Source organism: Scomber japonicus, chromosome 20 (genome assembly GCF_027409825.1).
Source record: "Scomber japonicus isolate fScoJap1 chromosome 20, fScoJap1.pri, whole genome shotgun sequence".
Lineage (NCBI taxonomy): Eukaryota > Metazoa > Chordata > Actinopteri > Scombriformes > Scombridae > Scomber > Scomber japonicus.
In genome coordinates this window covers 9,558,362-9,574,589 of record NC_070597.1, presented here as the reverse complement: position 1 = coordinate 9,574,589, position 16,228 = coordinate 9,558,362, and the positions used below count along the sequence as shown (strand labels likewise).

The 16,228-nt window shown below is 38.4% G+C and overlaps 1 protein-coding gene across 1 annotated transcript; it reads right to left on the bottom strand.

Moving 5' to 3' along the window:
- Window positions 1-1,269: 1,269 nt before the first annotated feature.
- On the bottom strand, window positions 1,270-15,424 carry LOC128380975 (guanine nucleotide-binding protein subunit alpha-13-like). The gene is made up of 5 exons (XM_053340878.1): window positions 15,042-15,424; window positions 12,753-12,979; window positions 9,022-9,072; window positions 6,451-6,651; window positions 1,270-3,860 (listed from the first exon to the last, which is right to left on the bottom strand). Exons 1-5 carry the CDS (start codon window positions 15,322-15,324, stop codon window positions 3,489-3,491), a joined length of 1,134 nt encoding a protein of 377 aa, XP_053196853.1. The 5' UTR covers window positions 15,325-15,424; the 3' UTR covers window positions 1,270-3,488.
- Between the last annotated feature and the right edge of the window lie 804 nt (window positions 15,425-16,228).

The window sequence follows — 16,228 nt, the reverse complement described above, 5'->3', positions numbered from 1 at the left end:
GTGCACGGTGTTGCGTTCAGGGTCGTAAATATTAACAGCGGTGAAGGGAGAAAGACCCCTGAAGGTAGCACGATGGAAGCCTGAGTGTAAAGTACAAAAAATTAAAAAAAGTGTTTAAATTATTACTGTATCTGTTAACGATTGGCTTACAAAATGTGATAAGGAAAAGGAGGAGCTGTCTGATATCACTGTGACGGGTAATCACATCTTTTATGAGAGTGTATGTCTATGGTGTAGGGGTCTATTTAGTGGGTGTGGCGCGCCGACTTGTTTCTTTATACGTGCTAAATTGAGATGATTCACTAATACTCACTTCCGGCTTCGTGTAAAACCCCTTCAGCGGAACAGAGGGCTGAACTTTTATGATGGTTTATGGTCAATATCCCCGCTAAACATTTAACATGAGTGTGAGAGAGACATTTAATTTGTCCAAAGTAGAAATTACGATCTTGCTAGAGTGAAAAACCGTTATTTTACTGATTAAAAACCATCTTGAAGCTGTTTTGGGGGTTAGTTCTCTTGACATCGCTCCGTTTTTTACTCTTTGATAAAACCTCTCAGCACATGGTCCACTTTCTTCTTGTTTCCGCGGCTTTCAGCAACATCTCATGACCTTCTTCAGCCAATGGGAGTTTCTCAGTTGTCGTAATTGTCGTTTTATGATTCAACCAACTAGTAATTGTGTTTAGTGGGCCAGAAAACAAGTTAAACATTTTTAATATTAAATTAACTGTATCTAAAATGGAAAGAATAGGATACACATTTTTATTTTACACACAATTTGCAGATGATATATTATAAAAGCTCATATGTATTTCTGTTTAATTAAGATACATTTATAACATTTTGGACCCCATATCTCTGTGTATTGAACTTCCAACTTAATATTTGTAAATGTATCCAAAGAATATTCAGTTAAAGTGTACTTTGAATATACAAATTTGATTATAGTTTATCTTGCAAATGAAATGTATTTGTCTCTTTTTAAGTGAATATTATTCTTAGAGAACTATAATATATACTAATTATTATGTATAATAACAGAGATGAGCCTACACAGATTATATACTGTTCAAGGCTTATGCATTTCTCTTTAAATAAAATTAATTTATAAAGTTTTGGAGCCTGTATTGAACTGCCAACTTAATATCTGTACATGTATCCACAGTATATGGCAGGATATTTCTTTTTGGGTGAATATTATTCAGAACAAACTAAAACATATACTCATGATTATGTATAATAACCAAAAGAAGAGCCGACTTTCATTAGAAAAGTGTATTTTATTGATAAGGTTAGAGTGGCATGAAAATGAACACAGGAATGAATTTTCAAGGTGAATGAAGGAAAAATTACACAAAAATACATCTACATAAAATGGTAATCTTCATTGGAAAAAGCAGTGATTTTGGAACACATTCAGAACGGGGGGAAAAACAAAACAAAAAAACGCCATTTCTACAACCATTTACATATACGGAGATAAACCTGGATATTATTTACATGGCAAACAGATTACAGTATGTACAAAGACAGGACTGGAAGCGGACTAAAGCTCTTACAGGAGCACGATTTTTTTTTTGTGAGAATGAAAATTCCTAAGAAAAAAAAGCATAGGGGTGATTTGGCAGAGAAGCAGATATTTTATAACAGTGCCTGGAAGTTGTCCTCTAACAAAGATTTGGCTTCCTACAGAATACAGTCGCTTACAAAAGTTTTTCAACTCCAGTAGCTTTTTTTTTTTTTTTTTTACTGTCCATTTTTCCCCCCCTACAAATTCAGGCACATATTTTAAAAAGGGAAATCCTTAAAAAAAGGGGGTTTGCCAGGACTGGAGTCATAACTCAGTGCCAATACAGATAATCTCACATGACGGGGGGTGGGGTGGGGCATCTTACCGTAACAGTGTTTAGTTACAGTATTAGTCAGACGCACGTAGAGCAGATCTCTGCACATTTATCAGACACTCATCATTCAGGCACACGGGAGAGAGGGAGGGAGGTTCGTCCCTTTACAAGGCATCTAATCAGAGATGAAGAGGGGAGGAGGAGGAGGAGGAGGAGGAGGAGGTCTGGGCCAACGATCAGGGGTCAAAACCAGGAGGATACAGTACCAATCACACCCCTCCCTGCCCTCCCAGCTAACTGTACTGAGGCCTGGCTGACGCTCGCTGCCGCTCTGCCACCCAGATAACGATTAAACGATGACATCATCACGAATGCCGTTTTTTTTTATTCAACCCTGAGAAAACAGTGGACTGCATGTTCACTTGTTGGCACACCTGCCAAATGTGCCAAAAAAATTAAAGGAAAAAAAAAAGAAGTAATTTAACCGTCTTTACGACTGATTTTTTTTAAAAATGCTTGGGAAACATATTTGAGGAAGGTAAGATTGAGTTTAAATTATCTAGAGACCCCTTTGGCACAAGCACACAGGATTTAAACAGTAATTTTTAAGGTCTCTCTCTCTCTCTCTCTCTATATATATATATATATATATTTAAGACATTGTGTGGAAAGGCATTGTAAGGTTAATTCTCGCAGTTTTTTCCCCCACAGACAAGGTGCCAGTGCTGGAGACGATGTACACATAAAAAAAAACTAAACAAAACATCTCTTAACTGGTTCTGTGCATATTCAATTTTCTCACCGTTGTATTTGAGCTGGTCCTTGTTCCTGCAATGAAAAAAGGCTCTGTGCTGAAACCTGAAACCTAAAAACCTGCTGATCTCGAACCAAGAAATGGAAACAATTGGGGGAATGAGAGAAGGAGAATCTGAAAGAAACCCCCCCCCAAAAAAACAACAAATGTGTAGTCTCCAGATCATTGACAATTAAAGACTAAAACTACAGGGATTCACAAAAATAGCAACATAAATAATGGAGTGAATTTGGACTTAATGAATTCAGTGCTAGGACATAAAACTGGCAAATTAAACTCTGAGAACAGACATGTGATGGTCTTTGTGCATTTTGACCATTTTAAAAAACTTTGCTAAACTTGTTAACAAAGTATTTATTTCACCATGGTTATAGCTTGGTAGGTTGAATATCTGTTTGAAGAAACCATACCCCCGGTTTGTGAAATGTTTTGCTGGTTTTCCTCAACCAGGCACCGGCACCTTGCTAGTCGAAAAAAGCCTCAGCGAGTCTTTTGCTGGAAGGCTCTCAGGCCAGAGGACAGAGTCTCGAGACGAAGCAGCGGGTTCAGATCTTGTTCGACACCCAAAAACCACCACCTCTGCCCTACTGACTTGTTCCCCTACCAAAAAACCCCGGACTAACAAGAAGGCCAACTCTTCAAAAGAGGAGAGTAAAAAAAAAAAAAAAAAAAAAAACTACCAAAAAAACGGCTGAAGAAAACGAACGCTGAATCGGATTCTTCTGAGGCTGGTCTTTCCCGAGTCCTGGTTTTTTTTCTCCAGGAGCTAGGGGGGTGGTTTTGTCCCCATTTCAGGTCCTCTTATTACTTTCACAGGTTGACAGGGGTCATTGAAGCATGAGCTGCTTGAGGTTGTCGTGGAGAATGGTGTCCTTGACGTCCCGGAACACCAGACGGATGTTCTCCGTGTTGATGGCCGTGGTGAAGTGGTGGTAGAGGGGTTTCTGGGTGGCGTCGCGTCTCTTGGTCCGGAAGCACTCCACCATGAACGCCTGGATGTCCGCCAGGCTGTGCTCGGGGCCGTTGTACTCAGGAAAGTACTCCTTTATAGGAACGCTCTTCACCTTCTCCTCCAGCAGGTCCGTCTTGTTGAGGAAGAGGATGATTGAAACGTTGACGAAGACGCGGTTGTTGACGATGGTCTCGAAGATGTTGAGCGATTCGCGGAGTCGGTTGGTTTGCCGGTCCTCCATCAACACCTGAAAGACACAAGAGAGGGGTTAAACTCCACTACTACTGCTCATACTAGGGATAACTGATATATATCGTATCTATATCTAGATATGAATGTGCAAGACTCTTAAACAGGCAATGTGCACCAGGAGATACATACATACATTTTTTATACCTTAATGGGGGCAACGTATCCTGGTGGAGATACAACTCCGTACAATCCAAAATATTTTTTTTATTTGTAGAAATGTTTACTTAGGTGCAAATGAGATAACTAGTAACATCAAAGTAAATACAAGAATCATTTTCACATCTCATTTTACACTCCTGCCTGCAAAAAGCGACGATATGGACGATATGAAAGACTTAATTTTCACTGTTACATTTAAAATATTGTTAAAGCATTGTTGGAAAGAAGAGGCTGCAGAAACTTTTTTAAATGTATTTATTTCAATGCAGCTTAAAGACAGTTATTGGTCTGTTGTGATTAATAAACTATTTTGTTGAGTAACTGCCCTGTAATGTCCATGTTGGTGTTATTATGCTGTTTTGATTACGAATACTTTATTTTCACTGTTGCTACACTTTAAAACAACCCTAGCTCGTACGTTGCCCCATATTTATTTATATTTATACCCAGTTTCCTGAATATGAATGTGCACATGGTCATGGGTATGGGTGAGATATGCTTGCCTCCTGTGTGTGTGTGTGTATTAGTGTTATGTGTATACATCTTATTTTATTTTTTTGTGCTGCGAGTTTTGTTGTATACTTGCTATGACAATAAAGATCTATTCTATACTAGTACTGCTGATACTGTATTGTACTGTAGATTTGGTCAAAGTAATTAAAAAAAGAAAGGCACTGTTCCTTTTGTATCATGTTGGTGTTTGTGTGAGGTCGGGATGTAATGACATGCATTTAATCTCCATTTGGTGCAGGATGTTGGTTTTAGTTTCTTCTTCTCAGCCATGAACCATAAAAAAATCTAATCAGGTCTGTCGTATCATGCAGCAGCAGGAGCAGCAGCAGTTTTCTGGCAGTGTCTCAACTGTTGTCTTGTTGTCTGTTTGGCTCGACCACAGCAGTCAGGTTAGCTGGGCTCGTATAATGAGCGGGAGGAGCCTATGCTGTCAAGTTTGATTGACTGACTGGGAGTGTTTTGGTTTCCCAGTGAGTCACAACGACACTGGAAGACAACCGACGGATCTGATGTAAATTATGTGGGGGACATTTGATGGGTACTTTGCTATTCGAGTGCGACTATTACAGGAACAAGACAAAAAAACTCCCCCATGGTGTAATTTAGACGTGCCGATACTGTACAAGTGTTTATATTCGGTTTCATTTTATGGGCTTTTAATGAGAGAGGACAGGAAATTAATGGAGCGAGAGAGAGAGAGAGAGAGAGAGAGAGAGAGAGAGAGAGAGAGAGAGAGAGAGAGAGAGAGAGAGAGAGAGAGAGAGAGAGAGAGAGAGAGAGAGAGAGAGAGAGAGAGAAGGAACAACTTACAACAAAAAGCTCCCTGGGCATTTCTTATCAGATGATTTTAGCTTATTGCATGTTATACTCATTGCTATCAAAGTACATACTCAGCTGATAAGTAACAAGTATTTAAAAGTGATGAGTAATTAAATGAAAATACGGAAATGTAGTTGTAAAAATTTAGACACAGTGTCACCATTAGAGGAGCTGTAAAAAATTCTGCTCAATGCATTTAATGCTCATAATGAACTAATAACCATTTAATGAATCTTGTTTAAAGGGTTTATATCATGTGTTTTTGTTGATATATAACGGTAATAAAATATCAGTATAACCTTTACGGCTGCAACTAATGACTATTTTCATTACCAATTAATGAATCTAATATTATTTTCTCAGTTTATTGATTGTTTGGTCCATAAAAATCTATAAAATAAGACAATTGTGGGAAAAAAAGTTGATAAGCATCTCACACAAGCACCTAAGATTTCACCTAAAATGTCTTGTCAACCAAGATATTCAGTTTTCTGTCATTTAAGAAGCTGGAATGAGAGAATTATTTCCTAAAAAATAAATGTTCTATCCATTACTTAATTGATGCAACTCTAATCACCTCCAAAAATCTACTATGGGTGAGAAATTGTAGTCTTTGTACAGAAGGGAGCACATATTTAATGTTTGTATTTTTCAAAATGAATGATGAGCATGTTAACCAGTATGTGTTCAACTTAAATGTACCGAACATATGTGTGTGTGTGTGTGTGTTTGGAGCATCTTCACACTCCTAATGTAAAAATGATAAGATAATATACTGCCATTTCATTTCATATGAATTATTTTAAATGGTAGCCTAAATTATGACCTGTCTATGTGCACAAACTGTGTGTGATGGTCATATAAAAGGTTGAGATTGAGATATAATTAGTTAATTCTGTTTGTAGAGTTTGGCACATTTAGACGCAGCAACGACGACACATTATCAAAAAGTCACCAAACATTATCTGTGAGAACAAACTGATTAAAGGTGCCACTTATCAGCCTATCTCGGGTGTGAGTGCTTGCTTGTGTGCGAGAGGAAATGAGATGCGGACGGCCGGCGGCAGCAGCAACAGCAGCGAGAGTTTTTTCACCTGGTCGTATTCGGAGGAGGAGACGAGGAAGAGGATGGAGGTGACAGAGTCGAAACATTCAAACCAGCGCCTCCGCTCTGACCGCTGCCCTCCCACGTCCACCATCTTGAAGGGCACGTTCTTAATTTCAAAGTCATACTCGTGGATCCCCTTGGTGGGTCTGCGGGCCAGCAGGATGTCTTGTTGGGTCGGAAGGTAATTCTGGTGGAGAGACGGAAAACACACAATGAGGGAAAAGTCAATATAAATACATGTAGAAAGTAGAGTTGCACGATTTGGTGAAGAAGTGATTATTGTGGGAAGTATTGAGAGTATCATTACTGATGAGTTTGAGAATCTAACTTACCTGAAGTCCAAAACACTGGAACCGAGTCCATTGATTAAGCTCCACTGCTTTCACAATGTTAGTACCGTTATCTGTTGTCATAACGACTGTACACTCCTAACATTTATAATTATTATGCTTTGTTTGTTTTGTTTACAGGCCTCAGCATTCACTTGTTGTCTCTTTATTAAGTTATTTGTGCAGTTTTAAGATGCTGATTGCTGCGTGACGTAGAGACGTTCTGCTCTATGTTGCTAAGCTTACATCAAAAATATCACCATATGGCAGAGGTTGCATTTTTTTGTTTTGTTTTGTTTGTTTTCTATGTGGCCACCGGTTCAGTGTTGTCCTGTTCAGTGTCGTCCATTTACACCTGCACACCGGCAAGTCATGTGACCAAGCACTTCACACGCTTCAGGGATCACAGGTGGAAAACAGCAACTTGCTAAAAACCCAGTGCAATGCATCTCTCCTTGTTTTATAAGGTTCATGTGTTATTGTGCACTGAAGCTGTTTAAATTAAAAATTACAATTACAGTGACTAGACAGAGAGTGAGAGCAGTCTGTGAAGTAATGCTCTCATGCACACATTTTTTAAAAATGTATATAATTGCACATCTCTCTGTGATTGTTCTGACCAAATCAAATTAAAGACTCACCTTTTTAAATCTGCTTTTAATGTCTGATTGTTTTGTTGTTGTTTCTTTTCTTTTTTTTGTTTCTTCTTCCCTGCATTGCTTTTATAGATTGTGTTTTCATTTATTCTGTATGGTTTTATTGTTTTTAATTTGTCTTTGATTCTGTAAAGGGTCTTTGAGTTTTGTTGAAAGCACTCTATAAAATAAATGCATTATTAAAAATGAGTGAGAGCAGTCTGTGAAGTATCTCTGCTCGTTGCGCACGTACATTATGTAATTGCACAGGCGGACGACACGATTATGAATGCAATGAGATTAATCCAAAGAACACTAGAAAGAATACAAAACCTCAAAAACCTGATCGATAGTGATAGACTGAGCTAGACGAAACTTTACTATCACGACAGTAAGACAGAACATGAGCATGTAGGCGAAGAGGAAAAATAAACAGCTGAGAGCAAAGAGAAAGAGAGAGAGTTTGTTTTGTGTGGATTAGTAAACCTGTAATCATGAAATATGTGACTATACCAAAACCATATCTCATGCCCTAAGGTCACCTTCTGTTTTTTTACTTTTAGAGTTGTTTTAGTCCAATTTGGTGCAATATTTTAGATCATTTATGCACATTTGATGTCTTAAATCAAAATGTTTAGGATCTACATAGAATAGAATAGACATATTTGAGCTTTGAGAAAATCACAGCAAAGGGAGCACTTTCACAAAATATTAATTCATTAATTCTGAATAAAACAAATAATTGAAAAAAAGCCTCCATACTTTCATCCATGGAAAAAAAAAGTCACTAGAGCAAGTTTACCATCTTTAGTCTGTAACTGGATTATAGCTGAAAACTCTGAAGCTTGAAAGTTGGATGTAAAGTAAGATCAGAGGAAACATGTTTGAAGGCGCAGACACAAAAAATATACATAACATAATTAAACTAAATAAATATAATATCAATATTCTTGATATTTGTTTTAAATCCAAAGAGTCTGTCAGTCTGTTATATTTTTGAGTTTTAGGAAGATACAATCTTAAATATGTTTTTATTTAACTCGTATCATATGGATCTTATTTTGAAAAGATAAAGTGTATCAACCTGTGTTTATCATTACAGTCAAGGCTAATCAAGGCTAATTATTGCTTCTGAACTGATGCTAGGTTATAAATATGTTGCACTATATGGAAAACAAAAAACCCCAGCATCATTTAAAAGGAGAAGTGAGCGTTTATATTTATTAAAGATAAAGTGTTGCTGGTAATCTTCTCTTTAGTGAAAAGAGAGAAGAAGAAGAAGTGCAGATTTGTTGGGAAAATTACGGAAAATATTCTTTAAAAAGATATTAAATAGATATTGTTTAGTAATTTGAGGGAAAATAACAGAAAAACATTTTCTTTTGCAAAATAAATCCTTCTAATACATAAAATATCACAGTACCATGCCACTTTCCTCATGTTAAAACATCGGCATATTCAGTGGTGGACAACAATCTTTGCTGTTTGTGTGCTCGTGTTACATTTAAAAAAACAGTCTAGACGTGTTGCAATATTAACTATAATATCAACAGGACTGATTGGAACAAATCAGTGTGAGCAGAAACAACTTACCGGGTCACCAAGCTTATCCAGATTATCCAAGAAATACTTCACAGACTCACCCTGCGACAGGACAGAGGAGGAATTCCTGTTAATTCTTCACAATTCATTAGATATTAATCACAGATCAGGGGGGGGCAACAAGAAGTGTGGAGGAGGTTAACGTTCACTGTCAGTGCATTCAAGTAGAATAAATCTGTGGTTGTGGCTGTGTCGTAGAGATGGAGAGCTGCCACACACACAAACACACACACACACACACACACACACACACACACACACACACACACACATGCAGGTAATCTGTCTTTTTTTTCTCTCTTCTCAAAACTGTGCATCTGCCTGATTGCTGACTCTGCTCTCAGTAGGTGAAGGCAGGATGCAAAGTATTTCGTGCTGAACTAGTCACATGTTGGTAAGCGTGTCTTTGATGTATAGAAGTGTGGCTGGATTTGGTGTGTGTGTGTGTCAGTGTGTGTGTGTGTAGGGGTGTTTTTTTTTCTAGACCATTCTGACGCTGTTCATGCAAAATTAGTGCAAGTCCAGACACGAGGCAGCCAAGAATGAGATGCATTCCTCTATCTATCCGTGTGTGTGTGTGTGTGTGTGTGTGTGTGTGTGCGTGTGTGTGTGTGTGTGTGTGTCATGTACACAGCATAACCCAAAAAACTGACTGCAGAAAAAAGTACAACACAAAACATATCTCTCTCGTCATCTTCCCTCCGTCCCACAGCGTCTCTACGGTTACCGCCTTCTCAGGGTTGTTTTGCAGGTACATTTAGCATTAATGACACAATAAACCGACACCCTCGTTATAAAGAATTCAAATGTCGGCCGTAGTGATTGATCAGGTTTCATTTCTGCATGTGTTAATGCCATGTATGTATCACCCCAGCTTTCCTCTCCACTGTTAGCTTCTGTACTCTACCTTTTGATCTTTTTTAAAATAACCAACCTGACCTGAAAAACCTGTGTGTGTGCGTGCATGAGAGAGAGAGTGTGAGAGTGTGTGTGTGTGTGCACCCACATGGGGAGTATGTGCTAGGCTAAGATTACACAATGGTGGAATGGTTAAATGAAGTGTGCTTGCTGCTTGCTGCTGCTGCTGCTAAAAACCAAACCGACCAGGAGAGTAGAGATACTACCCTCAGTAAAAAAAAAAGAAGCTCAAACCTGAAGGGACTGATGGGTTTTGAAATCTCCAGAACAGAAAAAAAGAAAAAAAAATCAACCCCATTAAAAAAAAAAAAAAAAAAAAAAAAGACAAAAGGAGAAGCGAAACCAGAACAGCAATCAGTCAAAGCTCTTTCTGTTCATTTTTGCTGCATGACTACGCCTTCAGTTTACACGAGTGTGCTCTTAAAAAGTAAAACTACAAAGATAACACGATATAACAATGTTACTATGTTCACTCACATGAAACATAGCGGCTCTACTATGTGTGTGTGTGTGTGTGTGTGTGTGTGTGTCATTATGATAGAATAGGAAGGAGTTCCCATGTAAGAAGATTTTTTTAAGACACCTACCCTTGGTGAACTTTGTACTTCACCAGGTGATACGAGACATTTTGTGGTTTTTCACTGTGATGTAAGTTTTTTTTCAGAAATAATTACACGCTAGCCTGAAGGCACGTGTGACTTGTGATGCAAATCAAAAACGGATAAAATGACACGATGGGGTTGTATTTACCGGAAGAGAAACAAATGAGTTCTCGCTGACGTGAAGGAGGAAAAAAATGGAAACAGCTTCTGACAGATCATCTTTTATCGTCATCATGTATTAATATGAAAACGTTTATAGTGGAGTCTTTGATTAGCATGTTAAAAAAAAACATACTTTGAATGCAGCTATTATTAGTATGAATGAATCTGGGGCTGTGACATCAACTGACAGATGCTGAATATCTTCTACTACCTGAGGCTCTAGGATACTGTGACAAACATGTTTCACTATTTCCTGATGTTTTGTAGATTAAACATTAGACCTGAATTGGTTAATCTATTAAAAAAAATGCTAGTTCATTGCAGCCTTAGCCTTAACTAATAATTATTTGATTACCACTTAATCTGCTGACCATTTTATTGGTTAATCATCTGTCTATAAAGCATCAGAAATTAATTATAAATGACCATTGTAATTACGCAGCATCTGAACTGGCGTCTCTTTTCTGACCAACAGTCACAAAATATTCAATTTATCATCATTTCTTTTACATCTTTATTGATAAATGACTATTAAATTAATTTCCTGTTAATCATTTCAGGCGTATAGTGATCTGTAAATGCTGTGTGCAGTCATGTGTAGTGAATCAGGCGTACGCTGGCTGTAAATGAATGATGAGATTAAAACGCTAAACATGTAAACTTGCAAAGATGCTGCAACATTTAACCTAATCAACCTTTAACCTGTAAAATCTAACCTGTAAAATATATACATATCTATAAAATGTCCATCACACCTTTCAAGGGTCCAAGTTCATGTCTTTAAACTGCTTGTTTTATTAGCCCATGAATGTCATGACCTTTTAATTGATTCAACATTCCTGTTTTTTTATCTAAAAATGTGAAGATTTGCTGTTTTCTATTGAAATACATTTTATATTATTTAATTTTGATTAGTTAGATACAACTAATCAAAATATGTGAAGATGTCAACTTGAACTCTAGAAGCATTTTTTAATATGAAATGCATGAAAATTAACTTTAATTGCAGCTCTACACACACACACACACACACACTCAGGATGTATATATATGTATGTGTGTATATGTGTGTGTGTTTCCTTGTGTAACTTGAGTTGTGTGACACTCTTGTGTTTGTGTGCAAATAATGCTGAGTGGGAGAGCCAGGGCTCTGTATGTAAGCATAAAGCTGTTTAACTACAGATCAACATTCCTGCTCTTGATCACTCTTATTCCTCTCTCTGTCTGCACACTGAGAGCAAGCTGCCTGTGTGACAGACTAACAAAACGCCATTGAGAAAAGTACAGGCTTATGCAACTAACAAAAAAAACAAACAAATTAAAAAAAAAAAAAAAAAAAAAACATGTTAATTTTGCAGCTTTTTGTCTCATTACTGAACTTGGAGAAGTGTGTGTGCTGTATTAGCTGCTCATTAGGTGTGTGGGGGGGGGGACCCTCAAAGTTCTTCACATGACCTCACTTGAAAGCAAACCTAAATATGAAGATTAAAAAAAGCTGCAGCAAGGTTATGAAAGTGCTACCTGGGTTAAATGAAAGCACAGGAAAGGCCCGAGAAAGTACGCGTGACGCTACTATCGACCACAGCTTTTTTATTCTGGGGCAAACGTCACAGCGTGTGTTAAAATCTGCATGCCGACAGCCAAGACATAAGGAGCGGGGAGAGGTGTAAACAGGAAGCTGACTAAATCACATGTTTGACTGCTCGGCGGAGAGAGACAGAGAGAGAGAGAGAGCGCGCGCCAGAGAACTGAGAACCATGGCGAGAAATATGAGGAGAGAGGGGAAAGGGAGGATGAATTATGTTAGAAATCAGTTTCACTTTCTATTCCCTCTGCAGTTTTTTTTTTTTTACATCTTTCAGTTCATGAAGTCTAGACTTTTCATGAAGTTGCAACTCTGAGAGTCAGAAAACTCTTATCTGATTTAGTTGATGGTTTGGTTTTTAGAATGACGTAAAGAAAAGTTCTCATCAGCACTGAGCCGCCGTAATGATTCAGTGAAGGCTATTTCAGTGCATGTGTATGTGTACGTCCACCCACCAGCTGAAATTCTCTGCGACGGTCGTAGGCGTTTTGTATACCCGAGTCCACCCACAGAGCTTTGATGGCGGGTATGTAATCCAAGAAGACGGACGTCTCGAGCTGTCCGCTGGCCATCTTGGCTGATCGAGTGTCGAACGCCATCAACTTGTCCCCATACTGCTGGTTGTCTGCGTTACCCCACGGGATGTGCAGCTTCTCCCGGGCGTCCACCAGCACACGTATACCTGAGTGAGGAGGCGGTGGAAAGAGATATATCACATGTAAGAGTGAGAGAGAGAGGGGCCCTCTTGTAGTGAAATGAAACTCAAGTATGTGGAAGATAGGCTGGATGAGCAGATGAACTGTTTGCCAACCAAAAATAAAACAACACCGGTGCCCTACAAACCTGTTTTAGTGTGCCAACAGCGATGCAGCAGGATGTAACAAGGATGTGATTGTAAAGGTGTCACAGTCACCAATATAAAATCATATGTTATAAATGTTTCTAGAAGAGTAATGATTGGAAAATTGCAATATTTTTCTATGACCTATCATTTAATCCTGTATAAATAACACTTATTTATCTCATAAACAAGCACAAGAGGCTCATACAGGTACAGCAACACCTTGCAAAAGGATAATACAATTAGGGCTGGTACTACTTTACTGCTGTTAAGGATTAAATAAACCAGAAATGTTAACAATTGAGGAGCTTGAATCAGAGGATTTTGTGACTTTATAGTAAAAAAAAATGATCAAAATAGCTGGCAACTAGTGGATTATTGGAGTAATGATTGTGAGTTATTGATTAAACTATGATGATATAAGGGGTTATTTTACTTAGTGCACTCTCTGTGCATACAAAGGGTAAGAGGGGACTTTAGAGTATAATGCACTATAGGCTTTCCCTCCATTAGCTATATCCTAGGGTGTAATTTCCACTGGGGACAGGAGGGACATGCCCACCCCTCACTTTCAAATTAATTTATTATCATTTTTCTTTTCTTTTTTCTTTTTCTTTTTTAACCACACAGTGCATCTCCACGGACAATCACTGTTCTTTTCATCTATTCCTGCATCTAAAGTTCATCAGTCTAAAGGTCTAAAGTTTCTACGTATGAAAAAGAAAACAGTGAAATATGCCTTTATTGTATTTTCACACATAGAATAAAGCTTTAATAATTCTGAATCTGTGTTTTTAAAGAGACTTTGGCCTCTCTGAATTAATCCAGTCCAGATTTTTACCAGTCTAGGTAGGTGCCACTATACTTTTCTGAACCAACTTAATTATTTCCTGGATTTTGTATCACCATAGTCCCTAAATGTATAGAAAATACAGGAAACTGGGTTCAAATGGAAAACTTTTTGTTTTTTTGTAGCAGAGGAACCCCAGACCCCCCCCCCCCCTCAACTTCTCAAACCAAAGTTACACTGTTGCATCCCCAGGTTTTACATCTCCTATGAATTATTTGAAATGGCTTGCCTCTTGGGTGGCAATTGTACAACAGCCCTTAATAAAGTAAGACATCTAAATACATTTGTAAAGATTATAGTGACTTATATGACTTTGACGTGACTCTTTGTGAGTTATTGATTAAACTATGATGATATAAGGGGTTATATTACTTAGTGTACTCTCTGTGCATACAAAGGATAAGAGAGTTTTAGAGTATAATGCACTACAGGCTTGCCCTCCATTAGTTACATACATCCCCAGATTAGTAGTTGTTGAGCAATAAAGAAACTCGAATCAGAGGAGGATTGAGACTTTATAATCATTTAAAAAATGATCAAAATAGCTGGCAACTAGTGGATTATTGGAGTAATGGTTGCAGCTCTAAATAAAATAAGATCTCTAAATACATTTGTAAAGCTTATAGTGACTTTGACGTGACTCTGTAAGTTATTGATTAAACTATGATGATATAAGGGGTTATATTACTTAGTGTACTCTGTGCATACAGAGGGGACTTTAGAGTATAATGCACTAGAGAGGCTTGCCCTCCATTAGCTACATACATCCCTAGGTTAGTAGTTGTTGAGCAATAACAAAACTCGCCTATGAAATATTTGAAATAGCTTGCCTCTTGAATGGGAATTGTACAACTTTAAAAAACAAAGCAAACTATAGGGTTATGTCTGTGCTGCTATGGCTCTTATGGGTGTGCCAGCAGCAGATGTACTCTGTTTATGTGTCCCTGCCTGCTTAAACAGATGTGGAAACTTCTTTTGAGGCCTTTTTATCGCGGCCAAACCAACCCCCAATTTCCCATCTTCTACTTTAATCACTCTGCCGAAAAGTTATACCTTTAATAACGTTGCTGTATATTGTAGATCTGAAGTCTTCTCGGGCTTGCTGGTCGAAGTCCTGGCCGTGGATGATCCGCATTTGTTTGAGGAAAGTCGACTTGCCACTCTCTCCGGCGCCGAGCAGCAGGATCTTCACAAGCCGCTTCACGTAGGTTTTGTCCCGGGAGAGACATCGGTCGATCTCTTTGGACTTTCTCAGCTGTTCCACCTCGCCGTTGTTCAACAGGCAGACGGGTAGACATACTTTTAACACGGACCTGGTCGGCAGGAAATCCGCCATGTTCGCACAAACTTCATCGATGCTAATTTTGATGCGCGGTCGCGGCGGCGGGGCGCAGGCACGGGACCAAGCCCCTTCCCTAAACTCAGGAAGTAGTGCCGCTTACTGTTCACCATTAAATCTTAGTTACACTTTTAACATTTAACCATTTTATGTCTTGTTGACCCACACAAACACTACATTTTATTATTATTAGTTACATATATCTCGATAAACTTTCAAATTAACGTCGAGGTTTGCGTATGAAAACGTCAGTTGGAAACGGTTGGAAAGTAATGATGTGTCCTAACGGTCGTAGCGACGCAATTACACACTTATAAACCAATAAAGCTGAGTTTATCCAGAGTGTTTAACAACATTTAAACACTCTATGGTGGTTTAACTTTAAAAAAAATAAATTATAATTTGTGAATGAAGTTAGTAAAATAAATCGGAACATTAGCTACAGTTGAATGGTGGTGCCATGTCGCCCTCTGGTGGCTCATTATGGTAACGGTTATCACAGCGAAAGCAGTGCTCTGATTGGTCAATTCCCCTCTCTCCTTTTAAGTATGTTGCGTTCAGAGGCTAATGGGCAAAATTGGATCTTATAACACACTCGTAAAGGGACGTTAAGTTGGGAAATGTGGGAAAATGCAATCAACTCGTCTTCACATTTCTATAAATTGTCAATTTCCGTAACGCACCCGCTACGTTAATATCACTTTTGTTATAATATAAATTTGAATGCGACAATCAGATTGTAACAACACATTTTCAAATTCCCACCAGCCAAAGTGGGAGCCGGTGGGGAGCACTTGAAGGCAACACCGGTATTGATCATTGCACTTCCCTTTCAGCATCCCCACACACGACACAGCCACAGCTCACAGGCGACAGTTGCATTGACTCTCTGTGTGTATGT